The sequence below is a fragment of the Mchenga conophoros genome, linkage group LG14 (assembly GCF_057382185.1).
Source record: "Mchenga conophoros isolate Kocher_MC1m ecotype Shallow Benthic linkage group LG14, M_conophoros_male_GT1.1, whole genome shotgun sequence".
Lineage (NCBI taxonomy): Eukaryota > Metazoa > Chordata > Actinopteri > Cichliformes > Cichlidae > Mchenga > Mchenga conophoros.
Genome location: NC_140539.1, coordinates 22,618,076 through 22,645,287, shown reverse-complemented (window position 1 = coordinate 22,645,287; position 27,212 = coordinate 22,618,076). Strand labels below are relative to the sequence as shown.

Genomic DNA, 27,212 nt, shown 5'->3' with positions numbered 1-27,212 from the left:
CTATTTACAGTGGGCCTCGCACACCCATACACGCACTCATCTAAACTGCTCACTTGTCCAAGCAGCCACACCCAGCGCTCCTTCTTATGCTCATCCTACCCAAGTCTAGTGGGTCCAGTAGAAGGAGTGAAGAGAAATAAACAGTTAATTAATCCTCAATTGGCTCAATCTTGCATATTTAAGTCTAATTAGTAAACCAGGCACTAAGGGGCCCCTGGGTGCCCCTATCCTCTCAAGCAAGGCCCAGTGTACCAGAACAGAACTCCAGCCTTGTGTTTAAGGAGAAATAAATATCAGAAAGTGCATTACTGCTCTTTCATCTCCTCGTGCTCAGAAGAGGGAATTGCTGTGGGAGAATTAATGTTCATTTAATTTCCCTTCTTTCTTCCCCTCATATATTTGCATTCTTCAGGTATTTCTTGTCTCTCTCTCTGTTTCTCTTGCTCTCTTTCCCCCTCGCACTTTCATATACACACAGAGAACAGGGCCTTGTTTCATAGCTACTACATCTGCAGGACACATGTTGAGTGTATGAATATTTGTGTGAGTGTCAGCGTGCCATGAATTAGAGTGTGTTAGCTTAAAAGAAAGATGTCTGGGCCTGTATCTGCTGATGGTGAAAGTATGTCTTTCTGATGTGCTGAACATTATCCCTTGTTACCAAAGGCTAATCTGTCTCCCTCAGTTTGATTCATGTCCTTTTAGAGCCAGTGGACAAAAGCCGAAGCCAATCCGAGCCGCAGAGCTCCAGAGCAGAGATTGATGCGATCAGCTCTGTTCATACTCAAAGGAAAGCAATCTTGAGCTGCAGCTTTATGGACATGTTTTAGCTATCTAGACGCCACATTCAAAATCCCCAAATGGCCCAGGGGTTTAAGCGACAGTCGCATAGCTGAGAGGTCACGACGGCCAAGGATGCTTTGGTCTCAGCACCTACACCGCTAATGTTTCTAAATCGACAAACGACTCAACAGGTTAAAGTTTAGGACTTAGTTTGTTCCACTGAGTTATTTGTTTAATGCAGCATTTTGTATTCCTTGTACCATTATTCGGCATTTGTCATCATATACAGTTCAGTAACACTCAGGACATTTAGATGGTTACATTTCATAGTTAAACTTGAGTCCTCAATTTGAAGGAGTAAATGGGCAAAAACAGCCCGTGAATTTTAAAGGATGCAACATGGTTCAGTGTGACATATAAAGGGTTACTTAGAGTCCAAATCTCTGCTCTGGTTGTTGTGTCTAATGGGGGGTTATAGTGATGTCTTCGCTACTTTGTAGTCCAGTAACCGATTGCTGCAGTAATGCATAAATTTCACATCAAAGTGCTGATGTACAGTTTTCATTTGGAAAGGATTTGATTCAGGGAGGTAAAATTTTTTGCTTCAGTAAGAAATCCTTGTTCTGCTAATGCAGATTTCTTTATCTGTTTTTATGTTTTTTCTCACTGTTGAACTAAGCGAGGTTCAACTAAAGAACAGAAATACTTCTCACTCCCTGAATCAACATTTAATCACCAGTTTCAACCAAAACTGGAGACTGCACACTTCATGAAGGCATGATTTACTGTTTGATAGTGTTTTGTGTGCGGCAGTGCTAGTTTTGGCTGGCTTTGACCAGTGAACCGGCGACTGGCTACTGTATAATACAAATTATCTGCCAAATACTTAAACATAGAGGCATGAATGATCACTCTTTTGATCAACAAGTAAGGCTTTTCCACTAACTACTCAAAATATTCAACCACAGGTGGTCAGATACTCATACTTATTATGTTGATTCATTCTTACTTCAAGCTATTTACTAAAAAGTGCAATCCTCAAATAGTGCTCATAGGTGTGATTACTTTCACGGGTTTACAAATTTTGTGCTGTTTTTAAATGTGCATTCAGTTCATTTTAATATTAAGTACAAAAAAATAAAACATGCCTATTTTAGGCATAAAATATTGGCGTAATTAGCAGTAAATTGTGAATTGCAAAATGTAGCAAATTAGGTTTCCTCTCCTTGTATTTTAACCGTAATACATATGTAACAGGGTCAGTTGTCAGAGTTCCCACCTTGTACACGCAATCTTGTCATTGCACGCTCTTTGTTAATACAGACAGTATATTTTTTTTAATGCTTTAAAGCCCAGTTTGCGCTGGTGCAACTCCTTAGTAAATCTGTCTCTAAAGCTTGATATAGACTTCTGCTGGAAATCTACATCCTAACTTAAAACGGAGCCAGAAACCCCTCTTAACTTTACAGCGCAACTTTCCACACCATTCCATCATTGTGGGCGGAGTTAACCTAACGTGTAATTACGTTTCTTGGGAGGTGCAGGTCAGGTTATGGCGTAGGGTGAAAAGGAGGTTCTCCTCGAATCACAAATTATGAAGTAGATTCCCTACAAAAGCATAAATCGAGTACAAGTGTTTTGGGGTGTTTCGCACTAGTTGAATATGCAGTTTTTTCCCTGGATAGAAAGATTTTTGGTGCCCCTTTCAAAAAGCTTTCATCCACCCTCATAACCTCCCTCCTTGAATGTTGTTATGAAAATAATTTGGCTTTTTATTCAAGGAAACATTCTACACATTATTGTTTATCAAGTAGCCTGATGTCTAATAAGGGGATAGTCTTATTTGCATTTACTGTACATACCAATCATACTCGGTGCTTTGTATAGTTCCCCTCCAAATGTCGATTCTGAGCCAAGCAAAGCCTCTGTTTGGCTTGAAAGTCCTGCAGATGTGGGTTAACCTCACTAGCGTCACCTATTTTTGTAATCTGCTTTGCTAATACTGTAAACCTCTGATTTCCTGTGTCTCTAAAGGAGACCTAAACACACACCTAATCCGTGTGTAAGAAAGAGAGAGAGAGGTTTGTATACAATCTTTATATCTGAGATCGTTTGTGCTGCATTGGTGAATTAAATGTGTAATCTTGTTTCTAACAGCAGCAAACCTTTAAGTCGCCTTTCTGCGTTAAAAAACCTGCCAGGGTTTTACACACCCAGGTGTAACCTTTGACCTTGAGTTGATGGAGGTTATGGACTTCAACAAGCTTATGGGAGTCTTGATTACTCCTTCTGGAACCAGTTTACTAATAGTGAGAAACAGATGAGTTGTGAAAGACTGATGGACACACAGTAGCAAGAGGGAGGGATCCTCACTTTTGACAAAATGTGCAGTATGTTTGACTTGTGGTAGAGATGCGGAGGAAAGTGTGTGTGTGTGTGTGTGTGTGTGTGTGTGTGTGTGTGTGTGTGTGTGTTTTGGGGGTTGTCTCCATCTCAGGGCTAATCGGTGGGATCAGCCACCTTGAATGGGGTAGTTGTTATTCTGAATTGGCCAAGATATGTGGTTATATGATAGAGCGTGAGGGATTAAATCCCTCTACTGGCATTGTTGGGCCTTCTATACAAGTTGGCTTTTCTCCTGTCATACACACCAACACACACACACACAACGGTATGAGAGTAGGGATGAGCACTGATGATAAATGTATAATCCCCGCACACACACACACATACGCCATTAAACCCAGTGGATTACAGTTTGGGGAATTACAGTAGGGATTTCTGTTGTTTCTCTTTCTGTCTTGCTCTTTCCTCTCCTCCTCTGCTTTCACTGCCCTCGCTTGTCAACAGCCCCACTTGGCCCAGACTGCCAATCCAAAGCTTTGATGAGCCAGTGTCAGCTATTTGTTTGGCCAAGCACAAATGAATCTCTGAATAGCAAGAGTGTGAGAGAGAAAGCTGAAGTAGAGGGAGAATGGCCATCCTGGCGTGTGATAATATTGAGAAATAATCTGCCACCTTCTTACTCCTCTTTCTTTCCGTTGTGTATCTCATAGGTCTCTCATTTTCTGGCTCTCTCTTCATTCTTAACTCTCTCTGCCTTTATCTCTTAAACACAGACTGTGCCAGTGTGGGCTTGCAGCTGATTACCGGTGTAATCACTTACATTTTAGATGATCTGATAGGAGAAAAGGCCTCCAAATCATCTTAACACCCTCTGAATCCCCTGAACTCCATCTCCTGAAGACGGTGGCCAACGACTACTTTATTTTTGTCCTCAATATTTTCTTTTTTAAACAGTAGGCCTGAAAATTCTCTCAGAAAAGCCCAGTTAAAACAATGACTGGATAAGCCCATTCTGCCAATATCCAGTGCTTATTTCTGCGTAATGTAAGCCCTGGATTTGCCAGTGTAAGTAGATTGGGGCACAATGTAAGTACAAGTGGAGTTGATGTAGCTAACTTTGTACTAAGTGGCTGCTTGCTGTGTTTCCGTGTGAGCTCCTCTGTGTCATTATTGAGTTTTCAGAGATTTTTGCTGTAACTTCCTGCAGCTGCTGGAACCACTGAGGTGGTTTTGGGGTTACCTTTGGAGAGGTAGTACTGACTGAGCCAAATGTTCTTATCAGTGGATGTTTATGCACATGATTTTGAATCTGAACAAGGTTTAAGGGGTATAATGTTTTAACTGCTGACCATGAAAACACCACTCATAAATCGCATTGTCATAGTAAATACAGTATTAGAACAAGTGCAAAGTTTCCCACGTGAAATCTAATTATAAAAGCATTATTTGTCGCACACTAATTGCTATAAACAGATATCCAAAACGTAAGTATTAAGAACAATTTCAAGGTTTTCTAGTCTCCACATTGATTTCAAGTTCTACTGATCAGTCAAGTCTGAGCTGGCTTTCCTCTCTTGGCACCCTAGCATAAGCTTTCTCTAAATCCATAATGATACAGTGCCAATACCATCCCAATACTTTTTCATCAATACTCTTAAAACAAACATCACATCTGTAGTGCTCTTTCTTAGCATGAAGCCCTATTGCTGCTCGCTGATCATCACCTCTCTTCCTAGCGTAGCTTCAACAATTCATTTTCCGTATTTTCATGGTATGGTTCATCTTCTCAACACACTATCTTCACTTGTTAATACATTTCCATCTCTATCCTTTATTTAAACTAACCTGCTGCACATCCTTTCCAGCTTTCCAGCTCTCTGCCTGTCTGTCTTTTTTTCTCACACAGTAACTCACTGAGCCTTTTCCATCTCTCTCTTTGCTATATGTCGCACCTCCTGTCTACTTCTTCATCTCCCTAACTATCCCACTTTTTCTTTGCTAACCTCTTCCTTGGAATACTTTCCTGTACTCCCTCATTCCACCACCTTGCCTCCTCATCGTCTTTCCTGTGTCCTCCCAGTCCCAATCCCAGATAAATGAGAGGATTGTATCAGGAAGGGTATCTGGCTTAAAATCTATGCCGAATCAAACATGCAGATCCATCTACTGTGGCGAACCCCTTGGGCAGTAAGGGACAAGCCTTAGGTAACATATAATCCCACAGGTGAGTCACAGATTTTTTTATTGACACATCATTTTAGGTGCAGAAATTGTATTCAGGGGCTCTGTTTTCATGTCTTACATATTTGGAAGTGTACATGTTGGTTAAATATTTTTCAGGGTGTTTATTTCAAAATTGGTCCGACTGATTTCAGAACTAATCAGATCAATATTTATCCATTTATGTTGGTTCTTTGACAATAGAGCTCCTACCATTGTCGTCATCATGTCCACACAGTTTGCTATTAGACAAGTGTTTAAAAGTGATGGAGTAAATAACCGACAGCAAATACATACAACAAAATATGAAATATTATTTTTATTAAAAAAAAACAAACAAACAACTATTTTAGAGGAACTGTAAAATTTTCTAAAACTGCACTAAGTATGTTAAAAAAAGAAAAGAAAAGAAAATGCTCTGCTACTGGAAATAGCTACAAATAATCAACTGAAAATGAGCAGCTGTACACGCACCTTTACCTGACACATTTGAACTTACCGAACAAAAGCAGGTGCAACTGATTTATGTAACGCAAAAAATGTCAGTTACTTGCATGTTTTTGCAGTGTTACTTTTATCTTTTTCACTCGTCTACATGATTGTCCTTGTAGCTGCTTTAATCCTTTGCTTATACCGAGGCTGCTGGATAGCATTAACTTTAGCCACTTTGCCTTTGTTAGCTTCTTTAAAATGTCATTGTTCTCCTGGGTGAAGGTGAATTAAATGCCTGATTAAGTTTGTTGTCACAAATATTATGTCTTAGCTTCCATGCTAAACACACTTTAGCATGAAACTGTGAGTGTGTGTGCTGCAGTGCCCGTGTTGCTCATGCATAAAACGGACTGGCTCATAATTGAACAGAAATCAATCTAGGCCAGAAATCAGCTAGATGGTAGAAAATGGTTCCAGTCCCTGGCTGGTCAATCAGTGTGTCTCTAACTTTCTGACCATAAGCCAATGGAAAGTGTGAGCCCTTACCTCCATTTAAACAGTTGGCCTCCCTTAAGTACTAGTTTGCTTCAAGCGAAGGCCAGCTCTAATACCTTCATCTTATTAACCCTTGACTTCTCCTGTTGTTAAGGGACCAAGTGTCCAACTGTTGTTGTACTGTATTACTCACACATGTTGGTGTGCACTTTCTATACAAAAGTCAAAATAGGGAAGACGCAAAAGTTAAAGATTCCCAGTCATACCCCTCTTTCTGTAAAGTATTTAAGCTTAAACGTAGATTCTTTTTTAGCTCCTCTAGGTGCTACATGTACATGAATCACACATATTGTCACAATGTATCTATTATTAGAGTGGTAGGCAAAATCAGGAAATCTTTTCTTAATCAAGTAAATATCTGAAAAACTGCAGGCCACGTAAATCTAATCATTGGTCTGAAAAGTACCAGAATTATTTCTTTGTATGTGTGTTGCAGCTTTGGGAGCCACTAATTACACTTAGAGAGGTCTCTTAGCAGCAGGCCAGGCGCCCTTAAGGGACCAGTGGTGAAGCTGTTGGGACGGGAGAAACAGATTACTTTGGTCTAGGGGCACTAATAAATGGATAGATGAACCAGCAGGGGCCCCTTTCTTTTATTCATTCTCCCAGTGGACGACCCCACAGAAGGCCTGTGCACACCAGCCCAGGCCTGCATTTTAAAACAGTTATTTTTCTTTGCATCATTGTGTTGAAGTAACTGTGTTGACAGAGCATGTAAAGTTTGAGGTTTTGCAGAGTTTGGATGATTTAGCGTGGACTGATTGAAGGCGCATGTTGATAAAAGCAAGCAAAATTTGGTTTGCATGCAAGTGTGAACGGCTACAGCATTGGAAAACATGTGTCCATCATTTGAGCCTGTAACATACTACAGCATCACTATCATGATGTGTGTTTTGGTGTGAGTGTGTGTGTCTGGGGGTGATAATCCTGGTTCCCATCTGTAGAGCCCAAGTGAAACCCCACTAAGCCACTTCATTCACTTTGATCCAGTTTTGGGGAGCAGTTTAATTTCCCATAATACCGTTGATCAATGATTTCCTTTCAGCATTGATGTAATTAGTGGTTCTAAGCCAGTTTTATTCTTCTATCTGTGTTTTACCCCCTTTTTTGAGGGCGGGGGGGGGGGATTATATTTGAAGGAACATCAATATCAACTCACACAAAGGGTTACATCAACAGAAACAGGGAAACGTTCGTACTAGCAGTAGTAGTTACATGGAGTGGAAAACAAATCATACCCTTTTTGGCTTACACTGCCTTCTCTCCAAACTTGCAACAGTTGCTGCTGTTTGGATAACTATGAATATTAAGTCAAAGCAATTGAAGTCTTCCCCAAACAATTCAATTTCTTACACACAATCCATCACATTAATATATGTAAGTTTGGTGTTATCTTATTAGGAAAGGGTTGTTTTATTAATTAACATGATTAAGTGGTTTAAGCTTAAACAGGATTGCCCGAATGCAATGGTCAAATGATTAATACAAACTATCTTTGGTGTTGTTACCGATTTTCAACGACAAAATGAGTTAAACCTAATTTTCTAACCACAACAAAGAGCCCTCATCCAGTGAGCACAAATGCAGCCAAGCTGTGTTGTGTGAAGCAGAACTATTTGGGATTTTGGTTCATTAAATGCACACTAGTGATACTGATATGTGTCGCTGTCAGATTGAGGTGATTAACTTGGTTCTTGCACTGTGATGCAACAGGAGGAAAACATGGCTCAGATGTCTGATTATGAATGCTAATGGAACGTCTAAATTTTGCTGATTCTTCTCAGCATTTTGCACATGTTTAGCATTCTTAGATGATTGTATTTCCTCTGTGTTGCTGTTTGGGGGGGAAAAAAAGAAACAAGGTGGATATTTGCTGTGCTCGCTGTCAGGAGCCAGCACGCACACATTAACAGTTTCCTGGTTTCTACTTTAAAGCTATTATTCGTGTTTGTTCTTAAAAGCCTTGTCAGGAGTAAATTATAGGGCCTTCTCCAACTTGAGACAACACGCCCATAGCATCACACCTGTCATTTGGTGGGCAGTGCCAGTCTTCTTCTGTAACAAAGGCTAAATGCAGGCCTCTGTATCTACTGTATTTAGACACATGGACGTTCAGGTGATCATGTAATTCAGTTTGAGGCCTTCACCTTGACAAATAACAGCGTAACATTGAGCTGATGTTTCTCTGTGTTTGTGGTGAATAAATCTTTTTTGAAATTGTTAAACTTATCCTGTCATTATTGTCAGTTTACAGAGTGTAATCATCTTCAGCTTCTTGGAAAAAGATAAATGTATTGTTCTGAAATTTTAATTAGTGTGTCCTGGAAAGACCATTTATATTTTTACATTCAACACAAGAAAATGCCAAACTTAACTAAACCAAAAATGTTCATTACCAAAAAAAAAATGTCTGAGGCTTCAGTAAGCAGTACAATCTTGATTTTCTAAAAGCCTATTGTGACATTTTGTACAAACAGTAAATTTAGTATCACAATAGAAGAATTGCTGGCAGATGTTCCACCAGATGTTTTTAGAATCTGATGACCTTTGTCACAGAGTTCTTGAAAGATGTTAATATCATCAAATAATAAACAAAACATCACTGTTTTAAGATTTTTAAGGGTTTGAATGGTTTACAAATGATTGCATTCTGTTTTTATTTGCAGAGTCCCAGTGTTTTTGGAAGCGTAGTTGTACTTCATACTTTCTATGGATGCCTCTTTAAATCACACTGTGGATCAGATTGGACCTTCTGGCTACAACTAACCCATAGACTTATCTTTGAGTTAAACCTGTCTTGTAAGGCTAACACACTTGTGTAGATGCCAGCAGCCTACAATTACTCACAAACCCTCTGCCAAACTCTGGCCAGGTTGTCATTACTTAGTTTGCCACCCTTTTGAAGTGTGTCAGTGCTTAGATGCTGGTCCCCTTTGACCTTGTAAGGGCTCGTCAGCTGTGTGTCTGTGTGCAGACTTCCCTGTTTCCATTCTGCTGGCTGATCTTTAAAGTTGCTCACTGGTCTGGTTACAGCCAGGGGGTGAGGCATGGCATTGAGTAGTTTCAAATGGAACCAAACTAAGCCTATATGCAAACAAAACCCAGGGAATTAGGGGAACTAAGCTGGCCTGTTCACAGTAACTCCTCGGCCAACGCTGAACCACAGAAGAGAGGAGAGGGAAGACAGGGGCAGAGCGCGGCTCGCTAAGTTCTCATGAATGGTCTGTTCTTTTAATTGTGTTGAACAAAACAAGAGGGGCTAAGTAATGGGGTTTTAAAGCGAAGCACATTTGGATAGATTGTGTAACGCCCTGTGTGGGTGTGAGGCAGGGAGAGGAGAGAGGGAGAGAGACACCGAGGGCGAGTGGGCGGTATTGTGTGGCAAGAACAAAAGGCAGAAGTTGGCAAACGGAGGCACCCATCGAAAAGCCTGGAACCAAACTGGCCAGCTAATTACTGACATGCATTGTTGACGAGGAGGAAACACAACAAAACGGGGATAAAGATTAATTTTGTACCTCATCCTTCTCACTGTCAGACACACAGAGACAAATCCTGTAAATTGAAAAAGAAAAAAAAAACCCGAGGCAGGCAGATAGAGGCAGGAGGGATCAGAGGGATAAAGATATGGGAGCGTAACAGTACAAAGCAGTACGAGTAAGACTTCCTTTATTCTCCTCTCAAGCACAAGCTATAGGCTTGTCTTTACATTTCTCAGCTGTTTCTCCTCAGACTCTCCCGAAGAAAAGTAAAGAATTTGGAGAACGAACTGTTCGTGAAACTCAAAGACAGAATAAACAGGCCATGAGAGCGTTTAAAGTTCCTGACAGTAGTAATATTTTTAGATCTGTTAAAAAAGAAATAAGAGACTGAAAGGTTGCAAAGGTGGTCAGATTGTATAGAGGCCAGGGTGATGGTACACAGAGGGTTTTAATGCAGCAGTATCTTGAGGAGCAAAAGGAAAAGAAAGGGGAAGAGAAAGAAAAAGATAGGAATGGCTGTTCGGATTATTAATATTGGTGTTTTTTTGAGGTGAGTGCTAACATTTCCTGACATGTTTGTTCTGGGTCTGGCTCATTCAGACTTTGGTCTGCCATTTCTCCCGTTCTTTGCTCCCTTTTCTTTTTTTTGCTTTATTTCTGTGTTCCATTTTGACAAGTGTTTCAAAAAAATCGCTTGTCATCCCCGACGCTATGCCAGGCTGGTTTTCTTTTTCCCCCTCTCTCTCTTTTTTTTTTATTACCGTGGAGGTTTCACGAACGTACGCCGGCGATTTGGAGATGAAAGGGATGGAATCATCCCGATTCCTGCCCTGCCACTGAGCTGCTCAAACTCCCTGACAAAGCTGTCAGACTCCATTTTGGATCCAACTGCCAGAGTAAACTTGCTCTGCCATTCACAATCAACAAGAGGCAGTGCAAAGTCTCGCTCCAGCCCGTGTCAGAACCCTCCAACTGCTCCCCTTTTCAGATGTGTTAAAGTGCATTTTCTCTCTTTACATTATGTTTCGCTGCTTATATTCTTGATCTTTTCTTCTGTTTTCTGCCTTTGTGGTCCAGTTTGTACATTTACTTTGGTGATAAGACTGCCTGGTGTATTTAGAGATGTTTATAGGCAACGCATATTCTTATGGTTAAAAAAATTCAGGTAGTTAGTCTGATTTTATTGCATTTTCCTGGTTTGCACATTGCGTGTTTATAACATTTGTGGTAATAGTGAAGATTGTTCTGATAGGCTGCTGCCGTACGGGAAGATGATTAAGTTATGGCAAGGTAATTCCACTCAACAGGGAATTCCTTAGTCTCCTAGTTTTTTGGCATCATATCAAGGAATCATGTACAAATTGCGTAGTTATGAGGTAGTGTAGAGGTTTACCTTAGAGCACCCGTGTTTGGATCCAACTTCTTAACCAAAAAGTGATTGAAATGGGTCTTTTTAACACATTGTGGTATGTCACATAGAGAGGGCAAGGGACGGCACACATGAACATAAGAGAGACAGAAAGAGGGAGGATGCTTGGCTTCTTTCCAGCAGTGGTGCTCCTGGTGTGAGTGAGGAAGGGTCTCCGTGCTCTGGCTGAGCTTTCATGTAGAGATGCCTATGAGAGAATGAAAGCAAGAGATGCGCAGAGGTGAGAGTGTGCAACGAGGTGTTTACGAGGGAACGTTTTAGCTTTGACCCAGCTTTATCGCCGGTCTTTGAAATGGAGCTGCAGCTGTTATTATTCGATTAATCAATTAGTTGAACACAAATTGCCAAATCTTTTGATATTTGTTGTTTTTGATCAAACCTATTCAGGTCAGTGTCTCTGGGTTAGTACATTCTATTTTATCCTGCATATTACATAGACAAAATGAAAATATTTGATAAATAACTGGCTAATAGCTTATATAAAGTCTTATTGTGTTTCTCATAGAACTGCAGTTAGATCTATTAAATTGTACCTGAGATAATGAAGGCTCTAGTCTACAAAGTTGAGGGCTTCTCTCCTAGGAGCGTCAGGTTTGAGTGTGTTTTCATGACAGTTCATGTTTGTGCACCAAGACCACGGTCGCTCTCATCCCTTTGAAATAAAATAATAATTTTAATAACTTGATTGTTTCCTCTGTTAACCACTGAAACTGACAGCACACCGTTACAAAGAGCAAATTCTTCCACCTGCGTCGTTTATTCTGCTCTGCTCAGCCCAGCCTGAACCGTCAGCTTGGCCGGTCGCAGCGTGGCCCAGCTCGGCTTGGAATGAAGCGGCACGTCCATAATCTCTGTGCCGGCATGTTAATTTTCGAGTCAAAGGGGCAGCTCCCTTTTCATCACGGCAGAAGCTGTGGAATATTCAGTGCGCTGCAGATGTTCATGAATAATGTCTGTGGCCAAACCTCTGGCTGAGGCTGGGGGAGGAGGGATAGTGGGATGAGGGAGAGGGGAAGGGAAGGGGGTAAGTCGGGGGTTGGAGGAAGGGAGGGAGGCCAGATGAATTACACGTAGGGGGGATCTGACAGGCGGCGTGAAGCTTTGTGATCATTCCAAAGTTCTAATAATCTCTCTCACCTTCTCCATCTCCCCAGTAATGAAAGAGAATAGGTGATTGCACCCCGGGCTATGTTCCCCGCGTAATGACTCCTCCAAAGGCACAGAGCCGCCAAGGAAAAATGAACTTTGAATGAGTGGCGAATTGGCTCTGACAGAGTGATAGACCGTGACACAGATTCTGTAGCAAAACAGACGTAGTGCTAATTGATTATCAATATTTTAAGCAAAGTGATGAAAATAAGCATTAAGAGATGAGAAAGAGGAAAGAGAGTGCAGAACAGTGCCTTAAAAGGGGGGGGGGGGGGCTGTCATTTGTCCAGTCTACCTCCTTCTTTCTCTCCCTCTCTCTTGCGTCTGCTGCTCCCGCGGCCAGGCTGTCTCCCTCATTACCCCACTCTACTTTTTTTAAAAATGCATTCCTCCTTTTGGTTTTCCTTAATCATGACTTATGAGCTGATATTTCAGTGTTAATTGTCAAATATGTTCCTGGACTCAGTGCAATGCTGCACTTTATTTCTTCGCTCTCACCTTCAGTTTTGTCTCTGATGATTTGCTGCTATCAGTCATCTTGTGTCTCAAAGTGCATAATTTAGGATTGTAATCACTTATTAATTTTTTTTTCCTGTAAGAAAGAAAAGAAATCGCTGTAGCCAGCTACACTGAGGGCACTGTCTGTCAGACTGTGGCTCGACAGAATTTGTGACATGAAATTAAATAATCTTTCTGAGGAGAACCACGTGCACACGAACACACACACACTCGTCATTCATGAAGTCCAGACCAAAGAGTGGACTGGGAGTACCCGAGACCACCAAGTTTGTATGTCTTTTCTGTAGTGTGTGTTTGTTCCTGTAATGTGGTCAGTTGTGCTGGGTCCTATTGATGCTGGCAGGGTCCCGCCTCTCCTGCCTTTTTTCTAAGTGGCCGCCCTTTTGAACCTCCTTGTGTCAGCGCTGCGATTAGCGGCTTGAGTTTACCTTTCATGTGCGGGGGTCCTCATAGATTTAGTCCCATCTACCCCCTTTGTAACCGCCTGCACACACATGAGACACACACTCAGTGGTGTGCCATTACAATGGCATCCAACAGGCTTTCAGCATGGGAACCAGAGCCTATTCTCCGCCATTCAACAGCATGCTGAAGTGCATTCACACAGGAATAAATGGGCAGATATAAACACACAGACACACACATACACACACTAGGCAAGAATATTTTGGCCCTGACATTGTAGAGCACACAAATTCATAATCACACTCAATGCTTTTGCAAATGAATTGTTTCTGTTCTGGACTTACGGCATCCTTGTTTAATTTGGGAAAAATGAAATTTTGCAATCAACAGACTCAACAATAATTGCACTACTGTTGTAATAATTTCTATTCTGGTCTTTAGAGGCAAACTACAAGACAGGATTAAATGTGTATAATTTACATGCATTCTTGCTGACAAGGGCTCCAAATTTATTTGTAGAGACAGACACTTACTCAGATTTGAACACATGCATTTGAATTGTGCTTATATATATTTTTGGATTAAGCGGGCTCTGAGATCATTAGTTTATGTAGTGACTTCCCATCTGTAGAGTCTGTTATGAAGCGTCCGGAGATACTGCCGCTACTGGCATACAGCAACTCAAGAAAACCACATGTCAGAGGGACGGTTGCCAATTGGGCACAAGAAAAAGTGTGACTGTGAGCCGCTCGTATGTGCAAAAAGGTAAAGCATAAACCTGTGCAGACACACATGGTGGGACTGCTGGACCACCTCAGTGGAGAGATAAAAATCATTAGCTGTGCTCCTTTAATTTTTGAATGTGCGTTCTAAGACCGGGATCACCTGAGTGTGAAGCAACAGAGTGGAGTAACAGCTGGCAGAGGGATCCACATTTGGTTGTAGTGTTTATTGTAACAAAGAGCATATGAAACATGCATAAATGACATTAGGTTCTATTTTTCTACTTTTTTATAACTTTTAGGTTAGGTCTTGGGTCTTTTAGGTTTCCTTTTTGATCAAAAATGTAAAAATACTAATTATTTCCTGCTTTTTCTTCACAAAATAACTGAACTTTTTTTAAATTGAGAACATGAGAAATAATCAATGACATCCAGGATCATCGGTTTATTGCAAACTTAGCAGCAACCGGCTCTGCTTTGTGCGTTTTCCCCTAAAAATTGGTCGTTTCCAACAAATGAGAAAAACAAGTGAAAGGTACTTGCTGACACAACTAAGTTGCTGCCAGTGTGAGCTCAGGGGTGCACAGTATTTAGTGATGGAAACTTATGTCACTACCTTTCCATTTCCTAAAAAGGCATTACTATGGCCAGTTTTAAAAAAAATTAAATTGTGATGTTGATATAACATCTCAAGATGATATGAATCAAGTGCACAAATACATTGAAAGGTTAAAAAATAGAAAAGGGGCAGGAGAGTAGAAAAGGTTAGGGAGAGATCGCAGAGGAGAAGAAAGCACATGAAGAAGAAGAAGAAAGGAAAAACTAGATATCTGTAAAGGGGGGACGATGGCATTTGTAGAAGTGGCAGGGTTGAAGTTGAGGGTGAGATGTCATTCAGAGGCCCCGGGATGCTTAATATTTCACCGTGTGATCCCTGCATTATGGATTGGTCTGATTGCCCTCTCAAGACCTCTGTTATGCACTTACCCACATGCACTTAGTGCGAAGTTCTTAATTACAAAACTTTTGTATTTGTCTCAAAGACATTCCCGCCCTCTTATGAAACCACAAAATCTGTCATTTTAAATATTAGAGGCACACATATAAATGGGATATTTTAGTATGCACTGGAAGCACTTAAAGTATTTGCAATGTATATATGAGATTTCCATACCGAGGTTTCAAGGTTGAACTTTGTTTGACCTTGTAACTATCATATAGAGGCTTTGTTGTTAGCCCCCCCCCCCCCCAAGGCCTGTATGTGTATATGAGTATATGAGGCACTTCTGTGTGTGTCTCATGTCTAGCCGTGTGTTTTCCTTAAGGTGTGTTTATGTGTGCATGTGTGTGAACAGCCTGTGGCAGTGTATGGTCCTTAGAGTAACGTCACTCTCTGATCTCTCTGACCGCTGCAGGCCTCTGTTCATCCCAAGGTTTTCCGCAATTCTCCTTTCTGGTCCAGGGTCCAGGGCCTGTTATCCCGCGAATCCTGATATACATTTTCACCCTTGAGTCTAAAGGGCAAGGTGGGGTGACTGGTCCAAGCCACCCACATGCATCAGGAAGACCCCACTGCTTACCTTGTTATTTCCTCGCCTGGCCTTAATGAAGCCGGTGCTCATCGGCAGACCTCCTGTGAAAGATTTTGCCCAAAGGAAATAAGACCTGGACCCCAATAGGGCAAACATGGTGTTTGTATTGATCAACCTTATTATTAAGCCTCACTTATAAATTATTTTAAATGTGCAATTAATTTGGTAAATCTACTAGTTCTTATATAGTGCTTTCCCTTTCTGCTTGAGCACTCAAAGGACTTAAACAACACATTTCATTCACCTGTTCTCACACATTCATTCAAGTCCTTTTTCATGAATGCAGTGACACTGTCATTTAAAACTGTTATTTAATTAAAAAGGCAACATATGAGATGTTGAAACTTAGTTTTTTTTTCAATACCTCTCAAAAAAGTTTGGCCTCATGAGGCAAAAGACCAGTTTTGCTCCAGTAAAATATTGACCACAGGTAAGTGACATAACTGGGTATAAAACGGCCATCAGCGAAGTAAAATTGGAGAGGGATTCAATATTCTGTGAAAGACCGTGTCGGCGAACAGTTGAACTATTTAAGAATAAAGTTTCTTAACTCATTCACTGCCAGCCATTGGCAGTGAATGAGTTAAACCCATTGACTCATGCACTGCAATTGACGGCTATAGACGTCAATGGCAGTGAATGAGTTAATATAAAAATTTTAAGAATTTGAAGGTTGCATCATCTATACTACATAATATCAAAGAACCTTTCAGAGAATCTGGAGATACTGTTGTGTGTTAGGCTAACGGTTGTGATCTTCAGGCTGTCAGGCAGCACTGCATTAAAAACAGACAGGATTCTGTAGTGGAAATTACTGCACGTACTCAGAAAAACTTCTGAAAAACACCATAATTCAACACAGCTTCCCACTGCATTCTCAAATGCAAATTAAACTCTATTATGCACAGAAACAAATAGCTGGATGCACATTGCATCTTGGAGGCTAAAGCAGAAAGCAAATATCCCACAGTTAAAACCAACACATCAGTGATAATAAGGGGGTGCAGTAGTCCACACTTTGTGTAGCTTGCACATTTGTGAAGGCATCATTAATGCTAAACAATATATTCAAGATCTGAAGCTACACATGGCTCCATAACAGCAACTGTCATCTGTTATTTGCTGCTCAGGAAGACGATGCTCTGACACTGAGCTGTGATAAAGTCCACATAACATAGATAAATAGCAGTGTTATTACATTTATTTTAATCCTGTGGTTTCTGGATCTGTTGGAGTTAAAGCCCCACTGATGTATACTGATCTGTCAGCATAGGCAAATTTTAATTTATTAGTCAATAAATGAAAAATTCAACCACATTATGAGTGTTGACATTGCAGAACTTTTGGGGTGACTTGAGGTTAGGGCTGGGCCATATCATACCGTTCACGGTAATACCGGTATAATGTTGGGCAATGATAAGAAAATGAAATATCGCGCTAGAATATGGGTAAAACACGCATGCGCAGTGCCTTTGTTTTCATATGCACATGGAGGAAAAGGCGTGCTGGCGACGGAGAATGAGAAGAGTGAAAGCGGATCACTGAATGAAACGGATGAACCAGAACTGGTTTGTAAAAATGCTGCAACTTTAGTGGTGTGGAACTGGTTTAGCTTTCGTCCATCAGATACACAACAAAGCATTATTTTTGGTAGAGCATGCTAGCAGGCCGTCGTTATTACCGTGTTTTTTGGAAAATACGACGCATTTAAAATCAATCCTTTGATTTTTCTTAAAATCGACAGTGCCCCTTATAATCCCGTGTGCCTTATGTATGAATTCTGGTTGTGTTTACTGACCTCGAAACGATTTTATGTCGTACGCAGCGCTCGAAAATCTGTCAGACGTTTTAGTACGACTTTGCTAAGCTACGAAGCCGCACCGCTTGATGGATTGTCGGAGCATTACGGCTATCGTAGGCAGGAGCCTCGCGGAGTGATACGTACTGTGCTTCAACATAATATTACCATATTGTGTGTGTGTATAACCTTTTTCTAAGTTTTGTGGATATTATACAGGGTTATGCTGAGGATATGTCGGCCAATTTCCACTGGAAATGCATTTTGGTTTAACTGACAACAAGGAATTTGCATTTGTACTGTTAAATTTTTATATAACTTTAATGCACATAAAAACAGCTGCTTGTTTAAGTGAAAATACATTGATGGTTTTTTTTCCACTAATAAAGTTGTGGAGTTGTAAAGCATTTTGTCTAGTGTCAATTATATCGTCAGTTATATCGTTATCGCAAATTTTCAAATGTATATCGTGATAAATATTTTTGGTCATATCGCCCTGCTCTACTTGAGGTATTGTTTTTAACACACATACACGTACTCTCATCTTGTTTTGACTAGAAAATGGTTCAAAACCAGTAAGTACCAACATCATTATGTCATTTCTGGCATTTTTACATTAGAAATTACTCCATGTAATTCATTTGTGATGAAAATCGTTGTTTTTAATCATTTCAGCTTTGAAATAAATCGTTCCTATGTGATGTGGACAAAGGGTTGCAGTGTGAAAGATCAAAGTTTTGGCCTGGGTACGCTCTATCTTGGGAAATAGGCTGTGAAAAGGAAGATGTTGGACTTTTTGTTTTGAGATTTACTGCATATATCAGTTCCCTCGAGCTTTTGTTCTCAGTATGCAAAGATATAAATTCGATCCAGAGTTTTTCCTTTAGCTAAAACTCCTCTTAATTCCTTTCCTCTGAGTTTGACAGATGCAATCTCAGCGTGATCACTGAAATGAAAATACAAACATGGAGCCCAGGTGTCTGGAGTTAAGAGGCTGTTTTTAAAAAATGAAAGAACAAATGTTGAGAAGAGGAGGAGGAGGAGAGTTTTGGGTGTTGAGTCTGACACTGAAAAGTAGGGAAAGTCAAAATTCTTCACATACTGAGATGAAGGATCCAAATAGTCCTTATGACTTCATAGTGTAGAGATCAGCATGTCAATCTGTCACAACAACATGGCAGCATTACAGAACCGGCATCTTACATCTGGCTCTGTCATTTAGACAATAACTCTTCACTGAAGCATCCATTACACCACAGGAACAGAAGACCTAATTGATGCATCCCCCCCAGCATCACGATATAGCAGCAAAATAAAAAAAAGCTTTTCAGACGACTGCAGATGAATAATTCATTGATTTTTTTGTAAGATATCGTTGTCTAATTGTTTAGTTTGTAAATATTTCATGTGCGTCATTAATTCAGATTGACGAGAGAAGCTAAGAGAAGCTTGTGATAAGGATCATCGAAGTTCAGTGCCTACAAGATTTGTTCTCGAATGGCTTTTAGAGACATCTGATTGAGTCGCACTCATTCATAAACAGGAATTTTGTGAATTGATTACGATTTTGTTCACGTTATTGTGACCTGAAGGCCTTTTTCAAGGCCCAAATACCAAAAATTATCTGTTGCCATAATAAAGCCTCCCCCTTGTATAATTTCACGCGTTCTGGTGTTACATATTTAAATGACTTTATGTAGTATCGTTTCATCTCATGTAGTATCAAATTACAGTTTACAGCTATGAGGTCTAAGTGAGCTGGTTTTGATAGACCCACAGGCACCTGCAGACATGCACATAAAATCCAGGCCTGGATAAAGCATTCTGCCTGTGTTGACTGCGGACTGTGCCACCTAGTGGTCGCTCGGGATATTGCGTCTTCCCATGATCACTCTCACCTCCAAACCTGCAGTGCATAATCACATTACTCCCTCAGATAGATGTCTCGTAGATAGCCAAAGTCTGTTTTTTTCCTTCGTCCTCATGTGTCACGTGTTACCGGCTTTTTCTTAGTATTTCCTGAATTCATATTTTTTTAACAGTTAGAGAAAAGTTCCAAAGTTCTCTCTCTTGCATTTTGTGAAATGTCAGCCCAGTGAGGCTTTGGTATTAAACTGAAATATTGTCTCTTTTTTGTGGTGTTTGAATTACTCCTCCAAAGCCTCCAGAATATTTCTTCATCATCAAATGGTGATCTGACTTTGTAACAAGCTACATTAACTACACAGCTATTTGGGTTTTCCAAGCTGTTACAGATTTAATGATAAAATGGTCCTAATGCTTTTTATTTTTAAATGTGACAGTATAATGTTCTCCACTGATTAGCATGTCGGTCTGTCCGTCTGTCTTGTCTTTGTGCCTGCCCGGCCTGTTATGCATCTGCCGGTATGCCACATGTCTGTTTGCCATCCCCATTGTTTTCTTAAGTTTCTTATTCTCGCCTTTCTGCCTGTCAGTGCAGTTATCCGTCAGTGTGTCAACGTGTCTGTCTGCCTGTCCTCCAGCCTGTCTGTGTATTATTTATTTATTTATTGTCTTAGCTGTCTCTTCGGTGTGCTGTGTTGGTTGGAGGCCCAGCTGCCGAGCTTCACTGTAAAGTGCTGGGCTGATTGGAAGGGACGTTTTTCCAATGGCGCCGCGCTGCCTCTAATATTCTGTTTGTCGTTGGGTGTGAGGCTGATTTATCACGCCCCCTCTCCTGCTGACATTCAGATTCACTTTGATTGGCGGCTGGACAGAATGACACCCACCACTTCCAACACTGAAACACCACTACAGCGTTTGCACACACATTCTCTCTCTCACACACACAAACACAGACAGTCAAATGTGATGCTCTGCATACTCGCAGCCAGGTACACAGTGGATATGAATATGCCTATTCCACCAACACATTTCCACTTACACTTGAAGACATGCACTTGCATACATAAACTCACTCATAAACTTGCACAAATACCCAGTCTGAGCAGAGTTATGAACTCTGTCTTCTGCACGCTAGTTTGTAAGTGTTGTATTGAGTTTATCGAACAATGTGGGCAGACTGCTGCTCTTTTGTTGTTCCTTCACCCCACGAACTCTATAATATGCTAGCCTTTCTCACTTTTAATGCTCACTTACTGCATGCGGCCTAAGGCCCAAGCTAGCATACTCTTGCGTTGAATAACCACCACCTCCACCCTCTCCACTCCACATCCCTCCTTAATAACTCTATAACTCACCTCAGCCTTAGATTTAATTGCTTATCTGTGTGTAAACGTATTAACCCTCTGCTGTATCTGTTTTGCTGCCGTCCCGGGGGCCCGACAAGCCTCTCTGACTGCCGTGCCTTACATCCAATGAATAGTCCTTCTCTGAGCGGTAATAGGGAATCAGCATCGTAGCAGCAAGCATTGGCGGCGTGTAAGAGATAAATCAGATTGGGGGTCTTGCTTTGCCAGTTTATTGAATCTAAATTGCGTGCGCGCTTGGCCCCCGCCGGCCCTACACGGCCCATCCATCTCCCGGCTGATAATGGAGCAGGCCCGATTCCACCTGGTGGGAGCATTATTACATTTCCCCTCTAACGAGACCCAGCTAATCCTGCCAAGGGAGGAGAACAGAAGAGGGGAGAAAAGAAGAGAATAGTAAAGAGAGGAGTGAAGGAAAATGTTGGGGGAGGAAGAGAAGAAAGAGAAAAAGTAGGGAGGAGGAAAGAGATAGAAGAGGGTTTAAAAAAGAAAAAGAAAAAAAAGATCCATCCTGGCATCCTCCATCTACCTCCCACTCTCCTGCCTTCTCTCTTTCACACTTTCTTCCTTTCTGTTGCCGCGCATAAAACATCTTCCAGCGCCATCACAGCTACATAGCCCCTGGGCCCCTGAGCTGCAATTACACTCATAATCACAATGCGATTTCACTGACACTCTCCGCCCCTTCCCGCTGCCTTCCCTCCTCTTTCCCTCCACCCCTGCAGCCAAGACTGAACGAAGTCTAAATGAAGTGAAAGGCCTCTCCTTTCCCAACAGCCGGCCGTTTATTACCTGCTTTAATAAAAGTCCATCACAGAATTATCCGACAATGAACTGGAGCCGCTAAGTTGCCGAGAAAGATACTTCCAATAAGCAACGTCTACGCGCAGATGCGCCTATGTGCGTTGTTGCTGTTAATTCATTTTACATGCATTTTGCACCTGTAATGTTAACAGGCTTTTCATGCTAGTGCAGCAAAGTATGTTGCTTTAATGTATTTTTCTGTAGTTAATCTTTTTTTTTTAAAGCAGAGCTACTTATTGATGTAATTAAATCATATCCCTGGCTCAGCGCTCAGGCCTACTTTCATTGTTTTGAGGGGGCAGGAGCCCCGTGAGGCAGTGCACTGATGAGAGATGGATAAACAGTTTGATTTTCTGCTATCGCCCCCAGGCGCAGTGTACTGGAGAGATGAGCAAGAGAAGGAAGAGAAAGCATTAAAAACGAGGAGGGGTGGGATAGGGCAAAACAGAAGGAGAGAAGCGAGCAAGAGGATAAGAGAACCTGTTGGGGGAGGGATGAAGGGATAGAGGTGGAGGATAAACATGCAAAGAAAAAGAGGCGACAAATCACTCCTGTTGTTTTGTGTACACGTTTGTGTGCACAGAGGCGAAGCTTTGCCTCTTATTTTTGCTTGTTTGTCTGTTTCCCGTGCTGTTTTAGTTCCTCCTTTATCGCACATGGCCCCCGTATATCTGCCGATCTCCCTCTCCCTTTTTTCCCTCCTCTTTCTCCCCGTCTCCCTTCCACTCCATCACACCACCAATACCGCTCTGTCTCCTACCTGCCTCTCGGTAGCCCCGAGCAAAGAGTGAACTGAAGAACACAGAGGAGTTCACACACACATACAAAAACACACACACACAGGCAAGAAAACTTGTGAAGGATGGTGCAGATCGTCTTTTTTCCCCTCTCTGCTTTTTTCATTTGGCACATTCACACAGACACAAACTTACTAAATTATGACTGTGTTTGCTAAGAGAAATAGATTGGCTGCTGTTGATTTGGTTAGGCTTGCTCCCATGCGCATACACATACATGCACCCACCATAGCTGAGGGAGGTAGTGGAGGGTTCAGTCATCCATGTAGAGTCATTGTTAGTAAAGATGCGGAACCTCCAGACTTAACCAGCCGTAACAGCAGTGTGACGGGTTCTTTGTCTACGCCAATTACTGAACAAAAACAGCAGCGCAGTCACAGAGAGACTGGCACAACCCATGGCCTCCTGCATCCAAACACACACAGACACGGGCCTATGTATTGTATTTTTATGTAACATATTTACTTGCAGTCTAACTAATACACAAAGTCAGGCACAAAATGAGAAGCGTGCGCTGAGCACACATGCATATGCAGACACCTCGAGCGGTACAATAAACCACATTTGGACACCCACAGCTGTGCCCTGACACAAACATGCTGTAAGCGCTCACAAACACTTACACCCACTCTTATATTGTATTAACTTCCCCAAAAACAGTGCAGCGCTCTCATTCTCTTCCTCCCCCTTCAGTTCTCGTCGGCTCACTCTCTTCTTCTGTTTCTCTGCCTCTTTTTTTCCCTTTTTTTTCTCAAAGTTTAAACTCATTAAGTGTAATGATATTGGAGACTCAATTTTACATAGCTCACTCATCAACCAAGTGAGATAGCAATAAAGGCGAATGGCTCCGCTGAGGCCCTAACGCTGCAAAATAAATGATGCGCCGCAACGGAAATGTAATTAATTTAGAGGCAGTATTGATAGTCCTGCCATACACGGCATTATATTCTTTAATGTGGCTTAACATCTTGATTATTCAGGGGGAAAAGGTGGCGGAAAAGGGAGTGGAGACAACACGATTCATGATGAGACATGCGTAAAATGCCCTGACGAGTGTTTACTCCCGCTGCCTCACTTTCTCTTAAGCTTTTCATTATGCCAAGACGATAAACACCTCTCAGGAAGAAATGCTGACTTTTACAGCAGCATAAAGGGAAAGCAGTGAAGGGGTGCTGCCTGATATGGAGAGGAGGATAAGGCATCATTCATATTTTGTGTATTTCCAGGCATACTGTTTATTCAGTGACGAATTCTGTGAAAATTGCCTGCATTTCCTCTCCGATGAGCACGTTTGTTTCAAAATACAGAAAAAGGGCCACAAAGAGATGTATTTATTTTAGAGGGGCTCAGATTTATTTGAAAGAATGGGTTTGGACTGAATTTATTTCTATTTTTTTACAGGACACAAAATGATCATATACCTTTAATATTATTATTAATTGTTTAATTGATTATTAAAATGATATACTTCTTTCCTTTCAGCTAAGACTGATGAAGTGCTGAAGGCCAAAGTTGCCAAAAGAGAGGAGGAGGCCCGGAAAAAGCTAGAAGAAGGTGAGTGAAAAGAGTTTGTTGTGCTTTTGTGTTCACGTTAATGTCGGCACCAATACCAAAGCAGTTTTAATTTGGCAAGGCAAAGAAAAATAGAAAAAAAATCAAAGCCTGAACCATTAACTATAGCAAAACTGCAAAATTAGAGACGTCGGCAAGATTGAGCAGCGGAAATAATAAAATAGTTCATTCTAATTATATTACTAGTAATCTTTGTTCATATTTTGTTCTCTATTAAGAGCCATCAATATTAATTTTGAGGAGTGGTAAACATGAAACGAAAAACAGACAAAATTGTGGGCAGTAAGACATCTGTTGCTCAACTTCAGTTTCTACACGTTTGTCTAAAATCAGCAGGATCAGGTGTAACTGGTAAACAACAAAAAGGCAAAATTGTTGCATGTGTGTTCAGACATATTTTGTAAAGCTTAGTGGCACGTAAAAAAAGCAAACACTTGAAATGCTATGAAGTGAAAGAGCAGGAAATATAGTGCTCATTCTTATAGCAAGAAATCCCTCCGCGCTTGGCAGCATTGGGGATTTTACAGTGTTACTCATCTAATGTGTTTACATTAACAGATCAGCAACCCGTCTTATGCTTTCACACGCCATCTATACTTTGCAAAACATGGATTCTGAGATGCTGATTAGTTTTTATTAGGACAGCTGTAATTTACATGAAAACGCTGGTAGAAAAGTAGAAATACACACAGCATTGCAGGCAATAAATCTATCCCGAATCCCCCACTACCACCAGCAAAGGACAAGCAGACACACACACATTCGCAGACCCACACATTATCTCAATACACATTCAAATTAAGTCAAGAGTAATTTGCAGTGGATGTGCTAACACTAATAAAGTCCTTTCTGACCAGCACGATATAAATGAGAATATCAAATGTTATCAACAAACTGTGTTTGTTTTTATGTGTACATGCACACACAGACTTGTGTAGTCGTGTCATTTCTTTTTTCTGATGTTTTATATTTCTGGACTCTCCCACTTTTCTTCTGGTATAATTTTTTTTGTTTACGTCAAGGATGCATGGCAGTGTGACCTTTAAAGTTAGCTGACCTTTTAGCCAAATGAAAGTCCAGCCATCAGAAACTAATTAGCCCTGCACTCTTACTTTAGTCGCCCAGTAGTGGGAGGAATTGATTCCTTCCTCCTCTGTATTGCACAATGTTTTTGTCCTTTTTTTGTTTTTGTTTGTTTGTTTGTTTTATTCAGCGTCTCTTTTTTCATGTTCATATTACTCTTTTTTTTTCTGGTCTAGTGCACTGTCTCTACCTTTCCTTTCCTTTCCTTCCCTTTCCTTGCATCACCTGCACCTCCAGCTCTCTTTCTGTGTCTTTCTTTCTCTGTTTTTTCACATCTCTGTGTGGATGCATTGCCAAAGTGGTGACTAAGTGTCTTGCTTGGGGCAACAGATCAAGGCTCCCAGTCAAATAGCTTTCTTAAGCAAAGTTCACACTGCACCGTTGCCTCTTTTTAGAATCAGTTGACTCGTTCTCCCCTTTGCTCAAAGCTCCCTCTACCTTCACTCCAACTCCAAAAAAAAGGTGTTGTGCTCGACTGTAGTGGAGCGGTGCAGTACAGCATACTGAACAGGCACTGCCTTGGAGGATGCTCATTTTATTCGTTTCCCCCTGCACAGGGACACAAGAAGTGAGATCAGAGTCACGACAAAGTGGCCCTGACGACTCGCTCTTGTCTCTGCACCAATAGGAGCCGCCGTCACAAATACACACAAGCACGTATGCACAAGCGGCGTCGGCTAGCTCCATCCTTTTCTGCCTTTCCTTCCAGCACATTGAAAAATGGAGGTGGGCAACTGATGCTGCTAAACAGCAGATCACCAAAGTTCTCCTGATTCCCTGCAGGGGCTCTCAGAGGTCAACACAACTAGAAAGTTTACACTTGAACCGCTAAGTCAACTGAAATGAGAAAACCGTTTAAACAGAATGGAGGGGAGAAGTGAAGAACACTACCACCTACACTCCTCGTTCATAAATAGATTCACCTCCTAGACTGGCAATGTGTTTGAGTTAGTTTAGCCCTAATCGAAACCATCGAGATCTGATTCATGTGGATGCTATGATATGCAAGCTATTATTGTAGCGAATTGTGGCTGCATACTGCGGAGCCCTGAGAGAAGAGAGGGGTTTTTATCAGCAGGGTTTACTGACAGAGAGGAAGGAGAGGATCAATAACTGGCCCTGTGGTCATCAGTTAACAAAGTAGTTTCCACTTAAAAGGAGTGTTTGGCTCTCTGGTTAAGGGCAGCCAGATGATGCTAGCGGTTGAAAAAGGAAACATATGATATGAAAGGGTGTGAGAATGAGAGGGGTGGATGATTCCTTTGTTAGTTGCATGCCTTGTTTAGGCTATTAAAGCTGAGAGATGCTGTTTGTTTGCCCAGGGGGCTTTTAGCTAACGTGGTGAGTCCAGCTATAATAAGATGGACTGACTGTTCGGTGTGTTTGTGTGTACATATGCGTGTGTGTGTGGACTGTACTATCAGCTGGCACTTCTATAACCAGAGTCAGCGTGTGTAGTAGAACTATATGTCCGGCTGGACAGTATGTTAAATTACAGCCATTATGAATCTTTTCCAAACTTGTCCGTCTTCCCGTGAGGTCTTTACACCTGCTGTACCTGATACACTGCTGTGTGCCTGTTGTAATTTACTGGAAATGTCTTTCACTACAAACAACACTGACAAAACTGTATCTAGTAATTCATTCATACCAATGTTCACGGGTAGATCAAATGAGATAAAATCAAATGTGCAGAAGTGTAAAATATAGTTATTATGATTTCCATATTTAAATTATTTTTTGAATATGTCAATTTTAAATCATATTCCCATTAATAATAATAATAATAATAATAATAATAATAATAAAAATAATAATACTCTAAAACCCAAGTATAGTTTATTTTATGTGCCACAGAAAACTATGAGAATTTCGCTGGTACCCATGAAGACAATATAATAAATTATTACCAAAATAGAGAGAGATGGATTTTCAGCCAGTCAGTCTATTTATTTACAGCACTCTGCAAGCGTCTTGTGCCACCCCTCATTTCTTTATAGTTTTTTTCGAAGGAGCCAGACTTTCCTGTAATTTTTTAAAAATGGTCTTGAGCAGCAGTTCTCCAGGCTTTCTAGAGGCCTTTCAAAGTTTGTCTTTGTACATTTGTTGCTTTTTTATTCATTTTCAGTTTGGTCCTTATACCTGGCCTTTTTCAGAAGAAGATTTTTTCTGTGTTTTTTTTTTTTTTTTTGTTGTTGTTGTGATGGCACTTAAGATTCAACTAGCAATCATTCATACATAAAACAACGCCTAACTCAAGGGATGAACAACATAACAGAATCGAACTTTATTAA

General features: G+C 41.0%; 1 protein-coding gene across 2 annotated transcripts in view; it reads left to right on the top strand.

Annotated features, from left to right (window-relative positions):
• The window catches only part of rsrc1 (arginine/serine-rich coiled-coil 1), a 121,198-nt gene that overhangs the window by 71,631 nt on the left and 22,355 nt on the right, over positions 1-27,212 (top strand). For both annotated transcript variants that reach the window (XM_085243418.1, XM_085243419.1), the window contains exon 7: positions 23,746-23,817. In XM_085243418.1, the coding sequence (XP_085099544.1) occupies positions 23,746-23,817 (72 nt within the window). The remainder of the gene's footprint in view (positions 1-23,745; positions 23,818-27,212) is intronic.